General features: G+C 38.6%; 2 protein-coding genes across 4 annotated transcripts; both read left to right on the top strand.

Annotated features, from left to right (window-relative positions):
- Positions 1-2,000: 2,000 nt before the first annotated feature.
- LOC149051695 (uncharacterized) lies at positions 2,001-4,005 on the top strand. The gene is made up of 3 exons (XM_089214586.1): positions 2,001-2,015; positions 2,204-2,723; positions 3,302-4,005. The coding sequence occupies exons 1-3, from the start codon at positions 2,001-2,003 to the stop codon at positions 3,568-3,570; spliced, it is 804 nt and encodes a 267-aa protein (XP_089070712.1). The 3' UTR covers positions 3,571-4,005.
- Positions 4,006-5,429: 1,424 nt separating this feature from the next.
- On the top strand, positions 5,430-9,750 carry LOC113683624 (uncharacterized). Of its 3 annotated transcripts, none has more exons than XM_089184423.1 (5): positions 5,430-5,572; positions 7,452-7,723; positions 8,094-8,208; positions 8,445-8,966; positions 9,411-9,750. In XM_089184423.1, the coding sequence occupies exons 1-5, from the start codon at positions 5,548-5,550 to the stop codon at positions 9,710-9,712; spliced, it is 1,236 nt and encodes a 411-aa protein (XP_089040549.1). In that variant the 5' UTR covers positions 5,430-5,547; the 3' UTR covers positions 9,713-9,750. The 3 variants fall into 3 exon arrangements, with proteins under 3 accessions (XP_089040549.1, XP_089040554.1, XP_089040544.1); XM_089184428.1 differs by having other exon boundaries at positions 7,455-7,723; XM_089184418.1 differs by lacking the exon at positions 5,430-5,572 and adding an exon at positions 5,735-5,828.
- Positions 9,751-16,143: the final 6,393 nt, after the last annotated feature.

Here is a 16,143-nt window from a genome sequence, read left to right on the forward strand (position 1 = left end):
AGGCGATTTGTCGGCCTGAAAACTTGACAATTTTTTTTGGAAAGGTTGACCAAGTGAGCTGTAATTCGACGGATGAGTGAAAAGGAATGACATAAGGCCAAAGTTCGCAAAAAGTTACTGTATACCGAATAGGACTAAAAGCACAAGGAAAAATAAAATCCGATTTTCTTCGACTGGATAACGTGGAATTCTCGAAAATTGGGAAATTTCCGTCTGTTGGAATACAAATACTAGTGATTTTTTTTTTGGTTTGCCAAATCGGAAAATATCCAAAACGTGGTAAAGAAATGATGAAAAATAAAAAGATATTTGAACTTCCCAATTTCTCCAGGCTGCTACTAAAGAGAAAGGTGGTGTAGTGGATTAAAGCTTTCATTTAGCTTATTATTTGTCAACAAATTAAACATTCCCATCTATAACAATCCAAACTGGAACAGAGATGACATCCCAACACTTAAATGAGAGCTATGTTGAAAAGAATTACTGAAATGGCGTTGGTGTTCAAAATAGAATAATATTAATGATAATAATAATAATCCAAAAGAAAAAAAAACCAGATTGATCTAAAAAGCACTTTGAAAGTACAAAAAGCAATTCATTATTTATTTAGTACCCAATCCTATTGCATTTTCGTTCAACGTGTCTAAATGGAGGCACATGCCAACCTGGAATAACGGTTATGGACTATACATGTGTCTGTCAATCAGGCTTTAAGGGAAAAGGATGTGAAAAAGGTAAAAGCTACGTCGGTTATAATAAGTGGGAAAAGTAGTTCGCACGCCTCCGGATTCCCACCCCTCCCCCAGTCGGTGTCCGACAACCCTCCGATCAACAGAAATCATGTAATTCATCTGAAAAAAAGAAACTTGAAAGCCCCCTTCTCCCTCCAAACAATATTGCCTGGAATCGGTGAGCAGTTCGATAACATCAGTGAAATGGGGGGAAGGAGAGAGAAATGAAATTTACAGAAAAAATTCAAAAAGTAATAGAGCGTACCATTTATTGTAGTTAAATATTGCTGACATTGTGTATTTTTTAATTGACGCATCGCCACGACTTACAATCAATTCTCGTGAAAAAATTATTAATTTTAATTAGTCGGTTGTTATTGATGCAAGCGAGCCCGTTGTAACATTTAACAATAAACACGAGAAAATTAAACGCTTATGATTGGCTAAAAACGAGTACATTCTCATTTAACACGAGTGCAAATTTTAAATAGCGTCGTCTTTCTTGCCTTTTTCTGATGCTTTTTTCATGTACTTCATTACCAAGTAATCACATGATTTCTCTTGCAATTTGGCGTGCTAAGCACTTGTAAATTTTTGAAAGACTACAAATTATACCCGCCCTAAGGGCTCGTGCACATCTGTTGTCATTGAAAATTTTATTCCTGTTTATCAGCACCAAAATGCACTCGAAATCATGTTACTACCTATACGTATAAAAAGGTCAAAATCTGTTTTTTTTCTTTGCTTATAACATCAGTAGCTTACTGTAAGGATAAAGTTTAGATCATAAAAAGGGAGTATCGTTTCTTTTCAATATATTCTTAAAATACCAAAACTACTTCGCTAGAAAAGTACTCAATTTGCTTAGTATTAGGGTGGCTTTTCCTTTTTCATAAAAATCTTGTCAATGGCTTTTATGATGTGTTGTGACCATAGAAACCAAAAGGCTGTTATTTTCTGGCTTGAAAGCTCCATTTCCTTCCTGTTCTTGTCCCAATCTCACCCCCTCAAGTTTTAACACAGTGAGAGAGGTCTTAGTAAAATCTAACCCTTGGTAACTGACATCTAGGTTTCCTCACTCAAGATTGGTTTTGTATAGGTAATAACATGATTTCGAATGCAATTTAGTGTTAATAAGCACGATTAATTTTTTTGAAAGACAACAAAATTGCACGAGCGCGTAGGGCAAATGCAGTTTGTTGTCTTTGAAAAATTCAAAAGCGCATAGTACACAAAACTGCAAGAGAAATCATATCATTACTTGTTAATATGTCAATTGTTAATGTATGCGACAAAACATCACAGAAAATCGAGATAGACGAAATGTTTGCAATTTATACTCGTGTTACAGCTTTGCACTCGAGTTTCAACTTTGCACTCGCGTTACATGAGAATGCATTCGTTTTTATCCAATAAGAAGCACGTAATTTTTTTCATGTACATTATTAGATCAGTTATTCTGCATATTTCAGGGTTTCAACGCCGTATTTACAAATCTGGACAGAACAGGACGCACTGGTCCCAAATCACTTGACAATCATTACGCAGGTCAGGATCACGATGGACAAGTTTCTTTGTCGAGAGGTATTCAACTCTGGACTGTGCCTTATTCTGGTCACTACAGAATAGAAGCAATTGGAGCCGCAGGTGGTTACAATGAGCAGCACGACGGCATATACGCTGAGTATCGAGGAAGAGGTGCAAGAATAAGCGGGACTTTTGTATTGATTAATGGAAAAATCATTCAAATTCTCGTTGGCCAGGAGGGGGGCAAGAGTGAACGCACAAGTAGTGGAGGGGGTGGATCTTTTGTAGTCAAAGAAACAAACGACCGCTTGGTAATTGCTGGAGGAGGTGGTGGTGTAATCGACCCGCAATCAAGACATGCAGGATGTGATGCCAGTGCAAACACAACGGGGAATCCTGGCTATAGATCATGGTCGGGGGGGAGCAATGGACATGGTTCCCAGACGGTTGATGATTGTAGAGCAGGTCAGGGTCTATAATATAAATAAAACGTGACGATCAGTAATGGTAATGGAACTGAGTTTGAGTCCAATTCGGTCTGTAATCATACGAGTGATAACAAAGTCGGACGACTGGCAGCGGGAGTCTGTTTTGTTTATCGGGATTTATTACTCAAAAATTACAATTACCGAGAAAAGAAGAATGGCCAAGTTATGAAAGACAAAGAACATTTGTCTGTACACTGATTCTATGGTTGTTGAGTTCAAGGTTGTGATTGGTTAATTTTAATTACAACTTTGAATATGATTGGCCTATTGAACTGTCCAATACTAACAACTTGGCAAGTGAATTAGTGGAAAGTAGGAAATTATCAAACCAATCACAATCGAGGAAATTGTTATCTTAATGATAACAAGGGGAAGACTACGATTAAAAAATATGTAGTTATAATTATCGTTAGAATTTTATTCGAGGATGCTTCCAACTGAACAGTTCACGTAAGCTGTTGTTAGTCTGAAATCGTGATTATTTACACCAAATTGAATCCGAATTTGTTTGACTACCTATACCTATATCACTGATATTTGTTATTTGATGTTCAGGTGGCGGTGGCGGAGGTTTTTACTCAGATGGAAGGAGCGGACTGGAATATGGAGGAGTATTAGGAAATGGCAGCGAAGGTGGTAAGGCTTTTCTCAACGGAGGGAAAGGGGGCAGGGCCCCAATACCTATTATGTTCGGCGGCTTTGGTGGCTGTGGTGGAGGTACACAATATAAAGGGGGTGCAGGCGGTGGAGGGGGGTACTCTGGAGGAAGCAGTGGGGCTGGTGTAAGCGATTCCTGTGGGGGTGGAGGTGGATCGTTTAACTAGGGAAGAGATCAGCAGAATGAATGTTGTTACAACTCAGATGGGCATGGTCAGGTGACCGTAACATTGCTGAAAGGAAACTAGCAGTTTACCGTATTAGGGCAACGGAACGTACACGATATGCTACGATATTACGTTAAAGAACGGGCAAAAAATACGGACAGTATCTGTTTTCCCTCGCCCTACACGGGGATTGGAAAATATTCACGCGTATTATTCGTGAAACCATCGAATAAGTTGTAATTATTGACCACTAACGTAAAGAACATCGAGATGAACCATTAATGTTGATTAATTTCAATGAAATGCGGCTACGGCCTTAGGAAGACCGCACATACCACTGATTTGAATATAAAAGAGAGAAAATTCAAAGTTGTAGTGGTGTGTGTAGAGATTTCATATGTTTGATCACATGTTTGAATAAAAATTTCCTTTACTCGAGCCCTTCGGCTGCTGCCCTTTTTAATAACATGCGAAGGTAAACTTTAACCTCAGAACGTGTAATCCTGATGCCTTATTAAAAAAAAGAATAACAGGGAGGCAACGCCAAGGAAGACATCGATTGGAATTTTCATCTTCCTTTATAAGTTTGCAAATGGCTGGACGTGTTTACCGTCTCTTGAGGCGCCCACCTCAATTCGGTCAAACGTGTGGGAGCAGCCATGAGTTAAACATGGAAAACATGAATCATTAAACGTCGGGGTTAAAGTTCTCAGACCATGCAAATTTTTGATGATTTCAACATGTTGTTTTGCACAGGACGGCTAAGAGACATATAAAGTTTTAAAACACTCGCGCTGAGGCATTTTTCTGCCCATTAGATATTTTGTTTTGTCACTTCCTCGTTATCGTCCCAATCGTGGTTTGACTTAGTTCCTTTTATTATGACTAATTAAGAGCCAATTATTTTCCGTCCGGCCCGACCGACCTCAGTTAGTAATTACATACATTATAATTTTTCAGAGGTTGTCGAAAAATGCCACGACGGCTATTGAACTTGGCGACCAGTTTTGTCGATGATGTTTTCGCTGTTGTTCCGTAATTTATGGTTGATAAACATATCCTATAAGACATTTTGTGTGTAACATTGCAAAGTATTTTTACAAATTGTGCCGTATATTTACAACCCCGCAGGGCGAGTCAAAATAAAAATAACAAGTATATATACATAGCGATATCACACACGAATCCGTCTACTAAGTTACTTTTATCCAGCTGATTAATTTTATGACCATTTCCTATAAGGCGGGACAACGAAAAAAATAAAAAAAGAAACGAAAAGCGGTTTTTTGTCAGCTCTTGCGTTAAGCTCACTTCGGACATGCACATGAGACGTCAACCTGTCAAACAAGGTTTTACAACGATTCAATGTTGAGATACAAAAGTGACATATTATCAATTAAAACTATTTGAATAATTAATTTATTGCCAGTGAAAAAAAACAGTACGCTTAAAGACAAACTCTCAAAGACATGAATGAGCTTTAGGTATTTGACAAAGGTGCTTAATCAGAACTTCAAAACTAAAGTTCTTTTTTCATCATCCACCCCAATCACATGTCGACAATGCTCCGGCGTAGTAGTCTGCTGCTGATACTTGGTGAGAAGATGGCTGTTAACCAAGAGCGATTTTCAATCCATTTTCATTTCTTCTTTGATACAATTTCGAACAGTTTTTTTTTTCGCAGCGCAAAGTAATCAAATGTCTAAAGATCGCTTGATATTTTAACTGGATTCGCCCATTATTTGTACTCAACGAAGCGAAGTTGCTCGTATCATGTCACGACTCATTTTTTCGTTTCCTGTGTTTACTTTAAAAAAAAACATCTGTCATTATGCATACACATAAGGGACACAGAACACAAAACACACGATAGCTCTAAGCAGTGTTGAACCGTGTAATTAAACTTTTACAGCTACAGATCAAGTACACAGAAGAGGTACCCATGTTTTATAGCATCACCTACGTACTATTAAAAAAATGGTTGTGTGTTCTTCAAAAAAGCGTGAGTAACAGAAAGTTTGCTTGAATTACATAAATATTTGATAAGTTGCGTGTGGCCGTTTCTTTTTTTGCCAGGATCCAATTGCTAATCAGTTGGTGATAAGTATATTTCTGCTTATATCGACCATTCTTTCACCTCGAGAAATTACGCCCAAAAGTAGTCATGAACGTGTATTTTACAGCTTTGCCTTTGTTCTTTGAATTTGTCCTTTTATTTGGAACTTGGATGTGTATACCCGTAGAAGCCAAAAATCGCGGTAAGTAAAATTAACAACAACAACCAAAAAACCTCAAAAAACACGCATTTTTTCAGATTCACAAAAGATGCTCCACCGAAGAACGCGCCTATTTTAAGAATATCATAAAACACTCAATCAGATACTAATAAAATTGCGCCCGTGCTTGATTAACTCAAGTTGTAGAGCGCCGGACTGCCGTGCGTGAGGTCGAGCCCTAAAACGGACAAACACTCAGAATATTAAAATAACTGGGGAGAATTTGTTGCCTCTGCCATAACATTCGCAAATGGTTAGACATTCTATTCTGTACCTTCCCCACCATTTTCTCTGCACAGGTTAGTAGAAGACGTTAAGGAACCCACGCACTTCTCGCAGAGAGTGGGGAACATAACTAACTATGTTGTGGTCTGGCATTGTCAGTGTTTTAAACCAGCTATGAGTAGAACTGGTCCACTCCGTCGAAATATTGCAACTACATACGATACGTATTCACTCAATACATTTTCTTGGTCAACTGATATCGGTGGATTTCAGAGAGAATTCTACAAAGGAATACATTATTCAGTGAATATTGACTCCTCCATGATGTTTACATCGGTTGAGTCAATTTGGTCCAAAGAAGGCAACCTTTGTAAAAACCTTTTACGGATCTATGTGTACTTAAGAAATCTGGTCAAACAGAGTTTATTTGAAAAGAAAAAAGGGGGGGGGGGGGTAATTTTCGAAAGGAACTGTGGTGCTGAGTTAGTGGGAGGTTTTATATGATAATTTGGTTTACAATGATAACAGTGAATTTGTCTATCACTTTTATGATAAAATATTCGACAGCACTTTACCGTTTAAAACAAAGTGAAAGTTAGGATATCAAACTTCAAAATATAAAATAGGACCTACAGAATATGATGGGACCGAATGTCATAGGTTTTTTTTGAATAAGCATGTCTTAAACTGTTTCTGAAAAGTAACCAAGTTCGGAGCCGTTCTAATCAACATTGGAAGCCAAGCGAATATCAACTGATCGATATTCTCTTGTGAAAGCTTTTTCCTCTGAGGTGGACCAGCAAAGGCAAAAGCTTGATCAGCATAAGTCTTGCAACTCGTACGAGGCACCTCTCAAAAAGCAAGATTGTTGGATCCCAGAGAGATAGGTTTCTTTTTTCTTGATGCGATAAGGGATATCACTCACTTTGTCACGGCAAAAGATGAGGGGCTAACGCTCGTAACGTTAGCTTTAAAGCTCTTTACGGAGGTCAATTTACATATAAGCTAAGTTGATAACACAAAATTAACGTTTACTTGAACTTACAACAGCTCATTGCGTATCTCTCTTCGGTGAAAGATCTCTCTGAGCCTCAAGTCAGAATAAATAATACAGTCTTTATTTATGTTAGCCTCTTTTTTTAATAATTATCTTCTCGCTGAGATTAACTTATAATAAATTTTACCAAAAAAATGCTGTAATCTGGTGGTCAGTTAAAAGTATTTTGTTTTTCTCATTTTTTTAAATTTATAATTGTAAGTGTTGATTCCTTTACTATTTCATTACCTAACTTCTATATCATTTAAAGAGTTCCTTATTTACTTTTTTTTGTTGCTGTTTTTTTACTTTTTCTGCTTTTTTTCCCCATGTACCCCTATCAGCAGGACTCGGGTGTCGAAGTCTACGGTTTGGACAACCAGACAACGGATTCGCTCTCCAAGGTCACTTACTTCGTAATATAACGCTCAAAATGGGAAATGAACTCAGTGGTGACTGTAGATACGAGTGCCTGATGGAAAGTAATTGTGTGTCTGTGAATGTCGGGCCATCCGACAAGAATGGACTCAGGGTCTGTCAATTGAGTGATTCTGACCATATTCAACATCCCGAAGATCTTACGGCACAGGAAGGATTCCTTTACTGGGCTACCCAGGTGAAATAATAGTTACCATGCAAATAGATGAAAAGAGATCGAAGACAAAAATAGCGAGAGAATCGAACGCATATGGTCGGCTATTTTAACAAAGTTTAGAAGTCGTTGTTTTAGCGAAACCGCGTTTTAAGCCATCTTCAATTTAGTCGAATCTTTTATCTGAACATTTATTTTTGTGAAAAACGCCAAGAGGGCCGAAAGCTGATAGTGGAAGAACATTTATTTATTTCATTCAATCAACCCTCTGATAGAGAATCCTTGAGGTCCTCTGCTTGCGTATAACTGCGGTTTGGTTTAGACTTGGTGTAAATAAGCGGCCTTTAGTGTTCAAATTGGAGACTGAGAATGCTCCTTTTGGTTTTCTCACTAGAATCCGTGTTCCAGCAACCCTTGTGCCCACGGTGCAACATGTCTCAATGAATTCACAGACAAGAAATACATTTGCCTGTGTCCACCTAAAGCCATAGGTGAAAACTGCGAGAATTGTAAGCAACATTGTAACAATTATCGGTAGTTACGGTTTGGAAGCGTAATCACTTTAACATGAAATCCTTCAAGCTAGTGATTGTGTCATCTAGTTGTCTAAGTGACAGATGAATGACATGTCGACAACCTTAACGGAGCATCGAATGTTTTCTTAACGGACTACGAATTAACAAGCACATCAAGTACGGCATCAGTGATGTAATGGTTTTTATTATTATTATGATTTAATTTTCAGCATTCTCTGCGATCTTCTCAAATCTCGGTGCCACCGGAAGATATGGCCCAACAACGCTGGGCAGTCACTACACAGGTCAGGATCATGACAGACAAGTTACATTGTCCAGCGGTATTCAACAGTGGACTGTGCCTCACACTGGTGACTACAGAATAGAAGCAATAGGAGCAGCAGGAGGGTACGATTCACACCCTAATAGCCCTCAGTATCGAGGAAGAGGAGCGAGAATGATCGGAACGTTCAGTATGATTAAAGATGAGATCATCCGTATCCTTGTGGGACAGGAAGGGGGCTCTGAAGATCATGACTGGAGTTCTGGCGGTGGTGGAGGTACATTCGTTGCCAGACAAAACAACACGCCTTTGATAATAGCTGGAGGTGGAGGAGGTCTGCATTACTTGACAAAACGGCATCCAGGGTGTGACGCTAGTACAAACACAACGGGGAATCCTGGGTACAGATCAACAGGGTCAGGCGGAATCGGTGGCCTTGGCGGGCAGAGTGGTAATTCCAGCGACGCAGGTGAGGGAATTTCCGGGGGCCTCGCGAGCTGGAGAGCGAAACAGGCGAGAAAGAGGTCCGCTAGAGAAAGCCTGCAGACTTCTCGACACCTCACCCCACCCACACCTCGACTTTCGGGAAACTTTCTGGAAAGCCAGAGGTGTACTTGTCTCAGCAGCATTTATGAAAGCTTGCTCGTAGGCTATGGGAACACCACATTCAGAATGAATAAAAAAATTCGATTCTTGCTTATGGAAATTGACATCCGTATTATAAAATTCAGGGAGGAATCTTCTTCCACTAAACGATTCGTTTAAATAAGATAATATCAGTTATTATTGTTAAAAAGAACCTTTTTGGTATAAATGGTTTCATTTCATTTATTTAGCGATTTGTTAATATCTTTTTTTCTATCATTTTTATCTTTTTGTCTGTTTAAGTTGAATCCCCTTTTTATTCTTTTAGGCGGCAGCGGTGGAGGCTTTTTTTCCAACGGAACGGATGAGAACGCAGATGGTGGCAGAGGATTTCTTCAGGGAGGAGTGGGGGGCAAAGGCAATGCGTTAAAAGCCGACGGTGGATTTGGGGGAGGAAGAGGAGCTTACGGAGGAGGGGGTGGTGGTGGGTATTCTGGCGGAGGTGGCGGAGAGATGAACAAAGATTCATGTGGAGGAGGGGGTGGCTCTTTCAACTCAGGAAAGGATCAGAAAAATGAGTGTTGTTACCAATCTGATGGACCTGGTCAGGTTACGATAACATTACTGTGAAATCACTGTATAGAATCATTAATGAAAATTATTTAATCAACCATTAAAGTTTCTTCAAATGTAATTGGTGGGCTAACTGCTTTAATTTTCACTGATTTTTTTGGAGAGATGTAATCAGACAGTATGAAGTAGTCAATCATACCAAATCTACTCAGCTAGATCCATCAATCACAGAATTGATCACAATAACCAAATATCACTCATTTGAAGGAAAACTGGGAGTTTCCAGGATGGACGGATTGTTAACTTTTGAGATCTTTGGAGATATTTGTTCTAGATGTGTTTGTTTTTTCGGAAATTGTAAAGGCTACGATTAATTGATAACAGGACTTCGTGTCGTCCATGTCTGTCTGTTATCATACTTGTGATTAACAAATCGCAGCTCTGAATTTCCAGTCATTTAAGGTAGTTGAAGCGAGAACAAAAAGAGGTTTTAGATCCCTTTTAGAGGTTTTACTTGTGATGTTTGATGGAGAATGAAGCATGGCAGCTGCATTATAGAGAGGTATCCTAAGTTTTCTTCAAAACGTAATGATGAAATTCCTAACAATATGTAATGTAACTTTATTTACAATGTACGGAGGTATACTTTAATGAGCCCGTACGGAGTAATTCAGATTACGCATTAAAAATTAATATCGCTTCTAAGACCCGAGAAGTGCATCCTCACTGTTAACTATCTAACCTCGTTTGGAACGAGTTCCCCAAGATTCACCGAAGCAAGAAGGTAAGCCACTGGCTAACTGTAAATTTCACCTTTTCATTTTTTGGGGGGGATTTATGTAACTATCAAAATAGAAATACAAAAACAAATGAAGTATTAAGAAATGAATCAATACGAGCAAGACCAAAATACAAAAATTGTCTTAGAAAAGTTTTAAATCCTTGTAACCTGTCTCTCTATAAAACTTTGCAAAATTAACTTTTAAATAATGTAAGAATAGAAATAAAGAGTGCCTTGTAGTAGACGCAAAAAAGTCATTAGAATTACGCAGAAAACCTTTCCAAATTGTCAGCGCTTCGCCCGGTAAAACCCCAAAGTTTCTAATAATACCAATCAAATATATAAGAAATCTTTAATTTTAGCAACATCGCCTCTTGAAAGGCTTTCCTGAACGTTAAGTAGTCGCTGTTTATTCCCTTTTCGTCTGATTAATTTTTCATAACTCATAAATTGAGCAGAGGAAGGAAAGAATAAGTCATATTTAAAATGAAAGCAGACCTAGTTTGATCTATTTTGATTTGAGTTTTATAAGTGTCTTGTATTCATACGGAACGTGATCCACCGGAGTCGCTGATACGAAACCCATCAAAAATAAACGCGCAGACTCTCCTGGTGACAATTTCCGTTCAAGGACGTTGCTTCATTCATCGATAGACTAATAAGCAACAATAAATTCTTACGGTGTACGTACTTTTAATTATGAGTAACCAAAACCAGGCTACTTAAGTGTCTCAACATGGCACCCTACCAATTTGCACTGGCAATCGGGATATACATTTTTTCACTTATTTCTCAGCGAGATACCTCAGAAATTAAGTTTTACCCTAATTTTCGTTACTAAATATAACGCAAACGCTATATTTGGTGGTGGCTGACGGTAGATTTTGATTGGATCCACATTCCAACGGAATCAGATTTTGCTATATCGAAATTAGGAATATTAGATATTTCTTCATGCATGGTTTATTTGCTGCGGACACGGATCAGTTTGGCTAATTTTTATGAAGCAGTGTCTCTTGCTTTCATTGAAAGAAACTCATGTCCAGTGAAGTTTGATTTCGAACGTCACGAGGCAGTAAATGTTTCTGGTCCAATTCTCAGGCGGTGTGCAATGTTCAGACCGCCTGCTTACCAATACATCCACCTCTTTTTATTAATTTCGGGCTGAGCTCCACATCAGCTGAGTTTTTTGTTGGAAAAATGTACCTTGTGCGATGGGATCATATTATTGCATTCCTCTTCGTATACCAGCTGCCCCTTATGAATTCTTCTGTGTCTTGTTGATCCGAACGTTCCATTCATAGGATGATGCTCCACGGACACACATTCAAGAAAACCAGGGCAGAAAGCTTGACAGAGTGTGTGATGGCGTGCAATAATGGTGCCATATGCCAAAGTGTAAATTACATCATTAATGAAGACGTTTGTGAATCGAATAATCGCACGAAGAAGGCCACACCAGATGACCTCGTTCCACACAAAAATCGCATATATGTGACACGATTTAGTGAAAGAGGTATTGGTCGAGGCTCGAGGGTAGTCATGTAAAGGACACTTGTAATTGAGGCTGACAGTTGCTCACGTCTGGATGATCTGAGTAGAAGTCATCGTTATTGAATCTGATGATGACTCCCTTTTTTTTGCTGTCAAAACGTCTTTCGCTGTTATCGGGGTCGGTCCTCTATACATTTCTCACTTAGCCGGTTAGACTACACGACACGTGTAATGTGATTTGTTGTGCAAATGTATTTGTTGTTTTCGGAAATTGTAACGGTAATGATTAATTGGTATCAGAACTTCTTGTCGTATCACAAGCCCGATTTGAGCACTAATAGGAAAGTGTACGCTTGTAACTGGACAGTGTAATAGGACAGTTAAAGGGACAGTTAACTCGTCATCCCTGAGTAAGTGGACAGAACGCGTCATGTGCGCGCGCTGTTGTCTCGCATTTCGTAGAGTTAATTGTTATTTTTTACGAAAACGTATAACCGATGTGCAGTTTCTTTCTAAAAAAAAAAACAGGAAAATAATATGGTTTGAAATTTCGTTGGACTCTTGTGTAGGAACCTTCTTTTCAAAAACATTATGAGATTGGGTGAGTTTAAAACGCTTTCTAATAGTTTTTCATGACATCGATGTGAAATTAATCATAGCACCTCCCCCTCCTACTACTTTTCTTTATTCAATCACCAATCTGCTTGATATTGCATCATCCAGGATTGCGAAAAGATAAAGGCCAAGAGCTAAGAGGAATCTAGCAGTTCGAAAAGAGAGATCTACGTAGTTTTCTTCAAATACAAGTGCACATCACAACTTTGACAGCTTGGATGCATGCTCTCCATATATGTGTAGCTCCTGAAAATAAATCAAATCGCATAGCTGATAAAAATTCCTTACAGGGGTAGGGAAGGGCGAAATCTCATCGGTTTTTCTGCTCCCTTCCCTTATGCGAATGGTCCCTAACCAAGAGACAATTAACTGATATTCTCTTGTATCTATCGACATCAAACTGACTGATTCCCCTTTACAGGACCAGTTATTTCTGTTATTTCTTTAAGAGACTGATAACAGAAATATGATAAAATTATCTTACAGGTCTTAAGCTTTTAAAAGTGAGTAGTTTTATTACTTCTTTATAGCAAGTAAGCAAAGAAATCACCCTCGCAAGTGGACTGCAATTTAAGGAATTGCAGATAAAGAGCTCGAAAAGAATTCAGCTCTCTACGGGATTCGAACTTATGCCTCCCATTGGGAGCTCACGTTAGGAGTGAGGCTTGGTAGCTCAGTTGGTAGTACAGTCCAGTGAGTATTGGGGAGACATGGACTCGAAACTGCTGAGGCCGGGATTTTTCAAGCTTCTTTTGAGTACTTCCTTCAAAATGCAGTCAACTTGGGTAAATTATTTATTTGCTTGATTTTCATCCGCAGTTAAAATGAACTTTATTTCGTCAAAAAATTGTGTAAGAGGTGCGGCGTGATACATGTAGTAAAAGCTGATATTTTACAGTTCCATTTCAAGGTAAGTAGCCTTTTCAAAAGGAGAAGGATGATCAAGACGCCGAAAGTTAACAATTACTAATCTAGTAAAGTAATGCGATTCTGAGGGCAAAGTTAATATTGTAAGAAAAAACGAGAAGAATTCCAATTGTGAATTCTTCATTAATTTTTCATGTATTGTGCAAAAAAAATAAAAAAATCATCCTAAATAAAAGCAAAACGTTTGCAATAAAAAAGCTGCAGTAATCATCTTTATTGGATAAGACGAAAAAAGTTTTACTCAAAATCGTCAGATGGTGACGGAATAATACAATAAGCATAGGCATTAGCTTTTCCTGCAGCTTCATGAATCTATTTACTTTTATACACAGGCAGCGATCGAGTTGTGAAATAATTATGGAATTCTGTGGTGTTTGAGAAAGGTTACAGCTGACGCAAAAAGACCAAAGAGGGTAAACAAACAAAGTCCTTCCAGATATCGATCAAACCTACCAAACGCAGCTTATATTGCCGTGTCTCTCTCTTTGTCTTTTAGGCGTTAGTAGGGATCCCCTTCAGCCGCACATGTCTCAAAAGGCTGTCAACCGCTGGTTCCTAGCTGTGACTCTCCTACGCAACCCATCTCTTGTTAAGTACCGCCGCCAAGGCCGCCATTTCACGGCGTCTGTTGTGATTCTTGGAAGCGTCAACTTTGACGTTCCAGTGTAAAACTTTGAAACTTGCCTAGAAGGAAGAAGACTGTTCGCTCTTTACGGATATCTTCTACAGTTCGGGGTAAAGTTAAAAAAATTGTAGGGGTCTCCCTCGTTTATTACCACAGAATTATATAGTCTGTATCTGGGTGTCGTTGTTCTTTTTGTTGGTTTTTAATTTTTGTTGAGTCATAATATTACTCCTCTAATGAAAACCGCCCTAAATTCTGTGCTAAGCTTTATTAAACACGTAGACTGTGATAGAGTGTTAAGCGAAGAAGCACACAAAGTATTTATAACAAAACAAAAAAAGTTGTAGATTTTCATGCTGGCTTCTGAAATGGGAATTATGTTATCTGGCTAACATAGAGAGGCAAATGGTAGCATTTGCAACCGAAGATGAATTTTTGTTGTAAATAGATTTCTCTGTAAACGATGATGGATTTTATATATTATTTTATTTTCTTTGGTACATTTGTATTTCATATTTCTTTTTTTTTTTTAAGATAATATATTAAGTACTGGAAAGTTCTACGTACAAAAAAGAGCAAGCAGTTTAACTCAGGTATATAGGAAAAAAAACAAGAGAAATATAATAAATAAATATTACGGTTTGCCAAGGTGTTTTAAGCAGAGATTTATTATTATCATTAGCATTATTATTATTATCATTATTATTATTATTATCATTCTCTGTTACTACAGAGCATCTTTACAAAAGTATTCAATAAGAAAAGTAAAACGTTGTTGCACGAGTCAAAGAAATGTTGTGAATTAATGAGCTCCGTGATAAGGGGAAAGATTTGGGAAGGGAGGTGTGAGTTTAGAACTGAGGAGCAAAGAACCAGCGGCAAGAAAGAATACGTAGTTAACAGTCAGTTGCGAGCATTTAGTACACAATTGTTTGGCGAAGGCAAATATCGGAACAATTTCTTTCACACGTGCGAATTATTCATATTTCGATACAAGTCTTGATTCAGACATGGACTAAAAAAAATTCCAGGAACAAAAAAAAAATGGATTCTTGTCTCGCAAGCTACAACTTAGAGAGACTTTGCGCGAAGGGTTGACAAACCGCAATTAACCAGATTAGAAGAGCTCAGAGAGGGCTTGCACGCGGCTCTGAAGCGCTTTCATTAAAATATCGACAGCATTGTAATTACTCCTGCAAAGTGTTGTTCGCTGAACTATCTGCCATTTTCGAATCAATCAAAGAAAACTGAGTGTGATTCAATTCTAGTCTCCCTTGTCTGACAGCTTGGTACAGTTAGCGAGCTCCAACATCGTGAAGACCTCTGATCTTTCTCGGAGAAAAAATTAGCGGAAGTGGAAAGTGAGGTGGAAGTGGAATATTGGATTGTTGGGACTACCGGCGAAACCGGATTTCATACAATTTTGTGTGCTCGTTTTTATCCGCGCGGGGATCCCGGAAAGAAATTCGGGAATTTGACAACCGACCACCAAACACAGGTTCGACTATTCATTCCGAATTAGCCAATCAACCCACGCGAAAAGTTCTATTCACCTGTGTAGTATATAGTAAAACCTGCCATAAGGTGGGTAGATGGAGTAGAATTATGAAGCACGAAGAGAAAATCTAAGCAGACGAAAGAAGCCTAAGTCCAGCAATTTCTCAAGGAAATTCTTATCATAACCTTCTGAAACCGTATCTCTGAGATTCTTGAGAATCCGTCTTGTGGTGCTACCCTTGAAACCACGTACCCATTTACACTCCCAACCCAAAGGGGATAAACGGAACCTCCCCCATGGCTCTTTTCTGAAAATGATTATAATATATGCTATCGTCAGTAGACATGTTCTGCTGACACATTTACGTCGACGAAGTTTCTTAAATCTGGGTTGAAGTCAAAATATCAGGGCTTACAGACTGAACATAACAGGAATGCCCAGTGATCTGGGACAACGCTCATCAATATTTCCTACACTCGAGAAACCACACCGACCTAGGGTACCACCCATGATGAGGACGCTTTCTATAAACAAAATAAAGCACCATC

Source organism: Pocillopora damicornis, chromosome 1 (assembly GCF_964200805.1).
Source record: "Pocillopora damicornis chromosome 1, jaPocDami1.2, whole genome shotgun sequence".
NCBI classification, from domain to species: Eukaryota; Metazoa; Cnidaria; class Anthozoa; order Scleractinia; family Pocilloporidae; genus Pocillopora; species Pocillopora damicornis.

Coding starts and splice junctions, on each gene's coding strand:
- LOC149051695 (XM_089214586.1), top strand. Junction 2,724..3,301: donor GGTTGATGATTGTAGAGCAG/GTCAGGGTCTAT, acceptor TTTGATGTTCAG/GTGGCGGTGGCGGAGGTTTT.
- LOC113683624 (XM_089184418.1), top strand. CDS start 5,735: ATGAACGTGTATTTTACAGCTTTGCCTTTGTTCTTTGAATTTGTCCTT. Junction 5,829..7,451: donor CGTAGAAGCCAAAAATCGCG/GTAAGTAAAATT, acceptor TACCCCTATCAG/CAGGACTCGGGTGTCGAAGT. Junction 8,209..8,444: donor AGGTGAAAACTGCGAGAATT/GTAAGCAACATT, acceptor TTTAATTTTCAG/CATTCTCTGCGATCTTCTCA.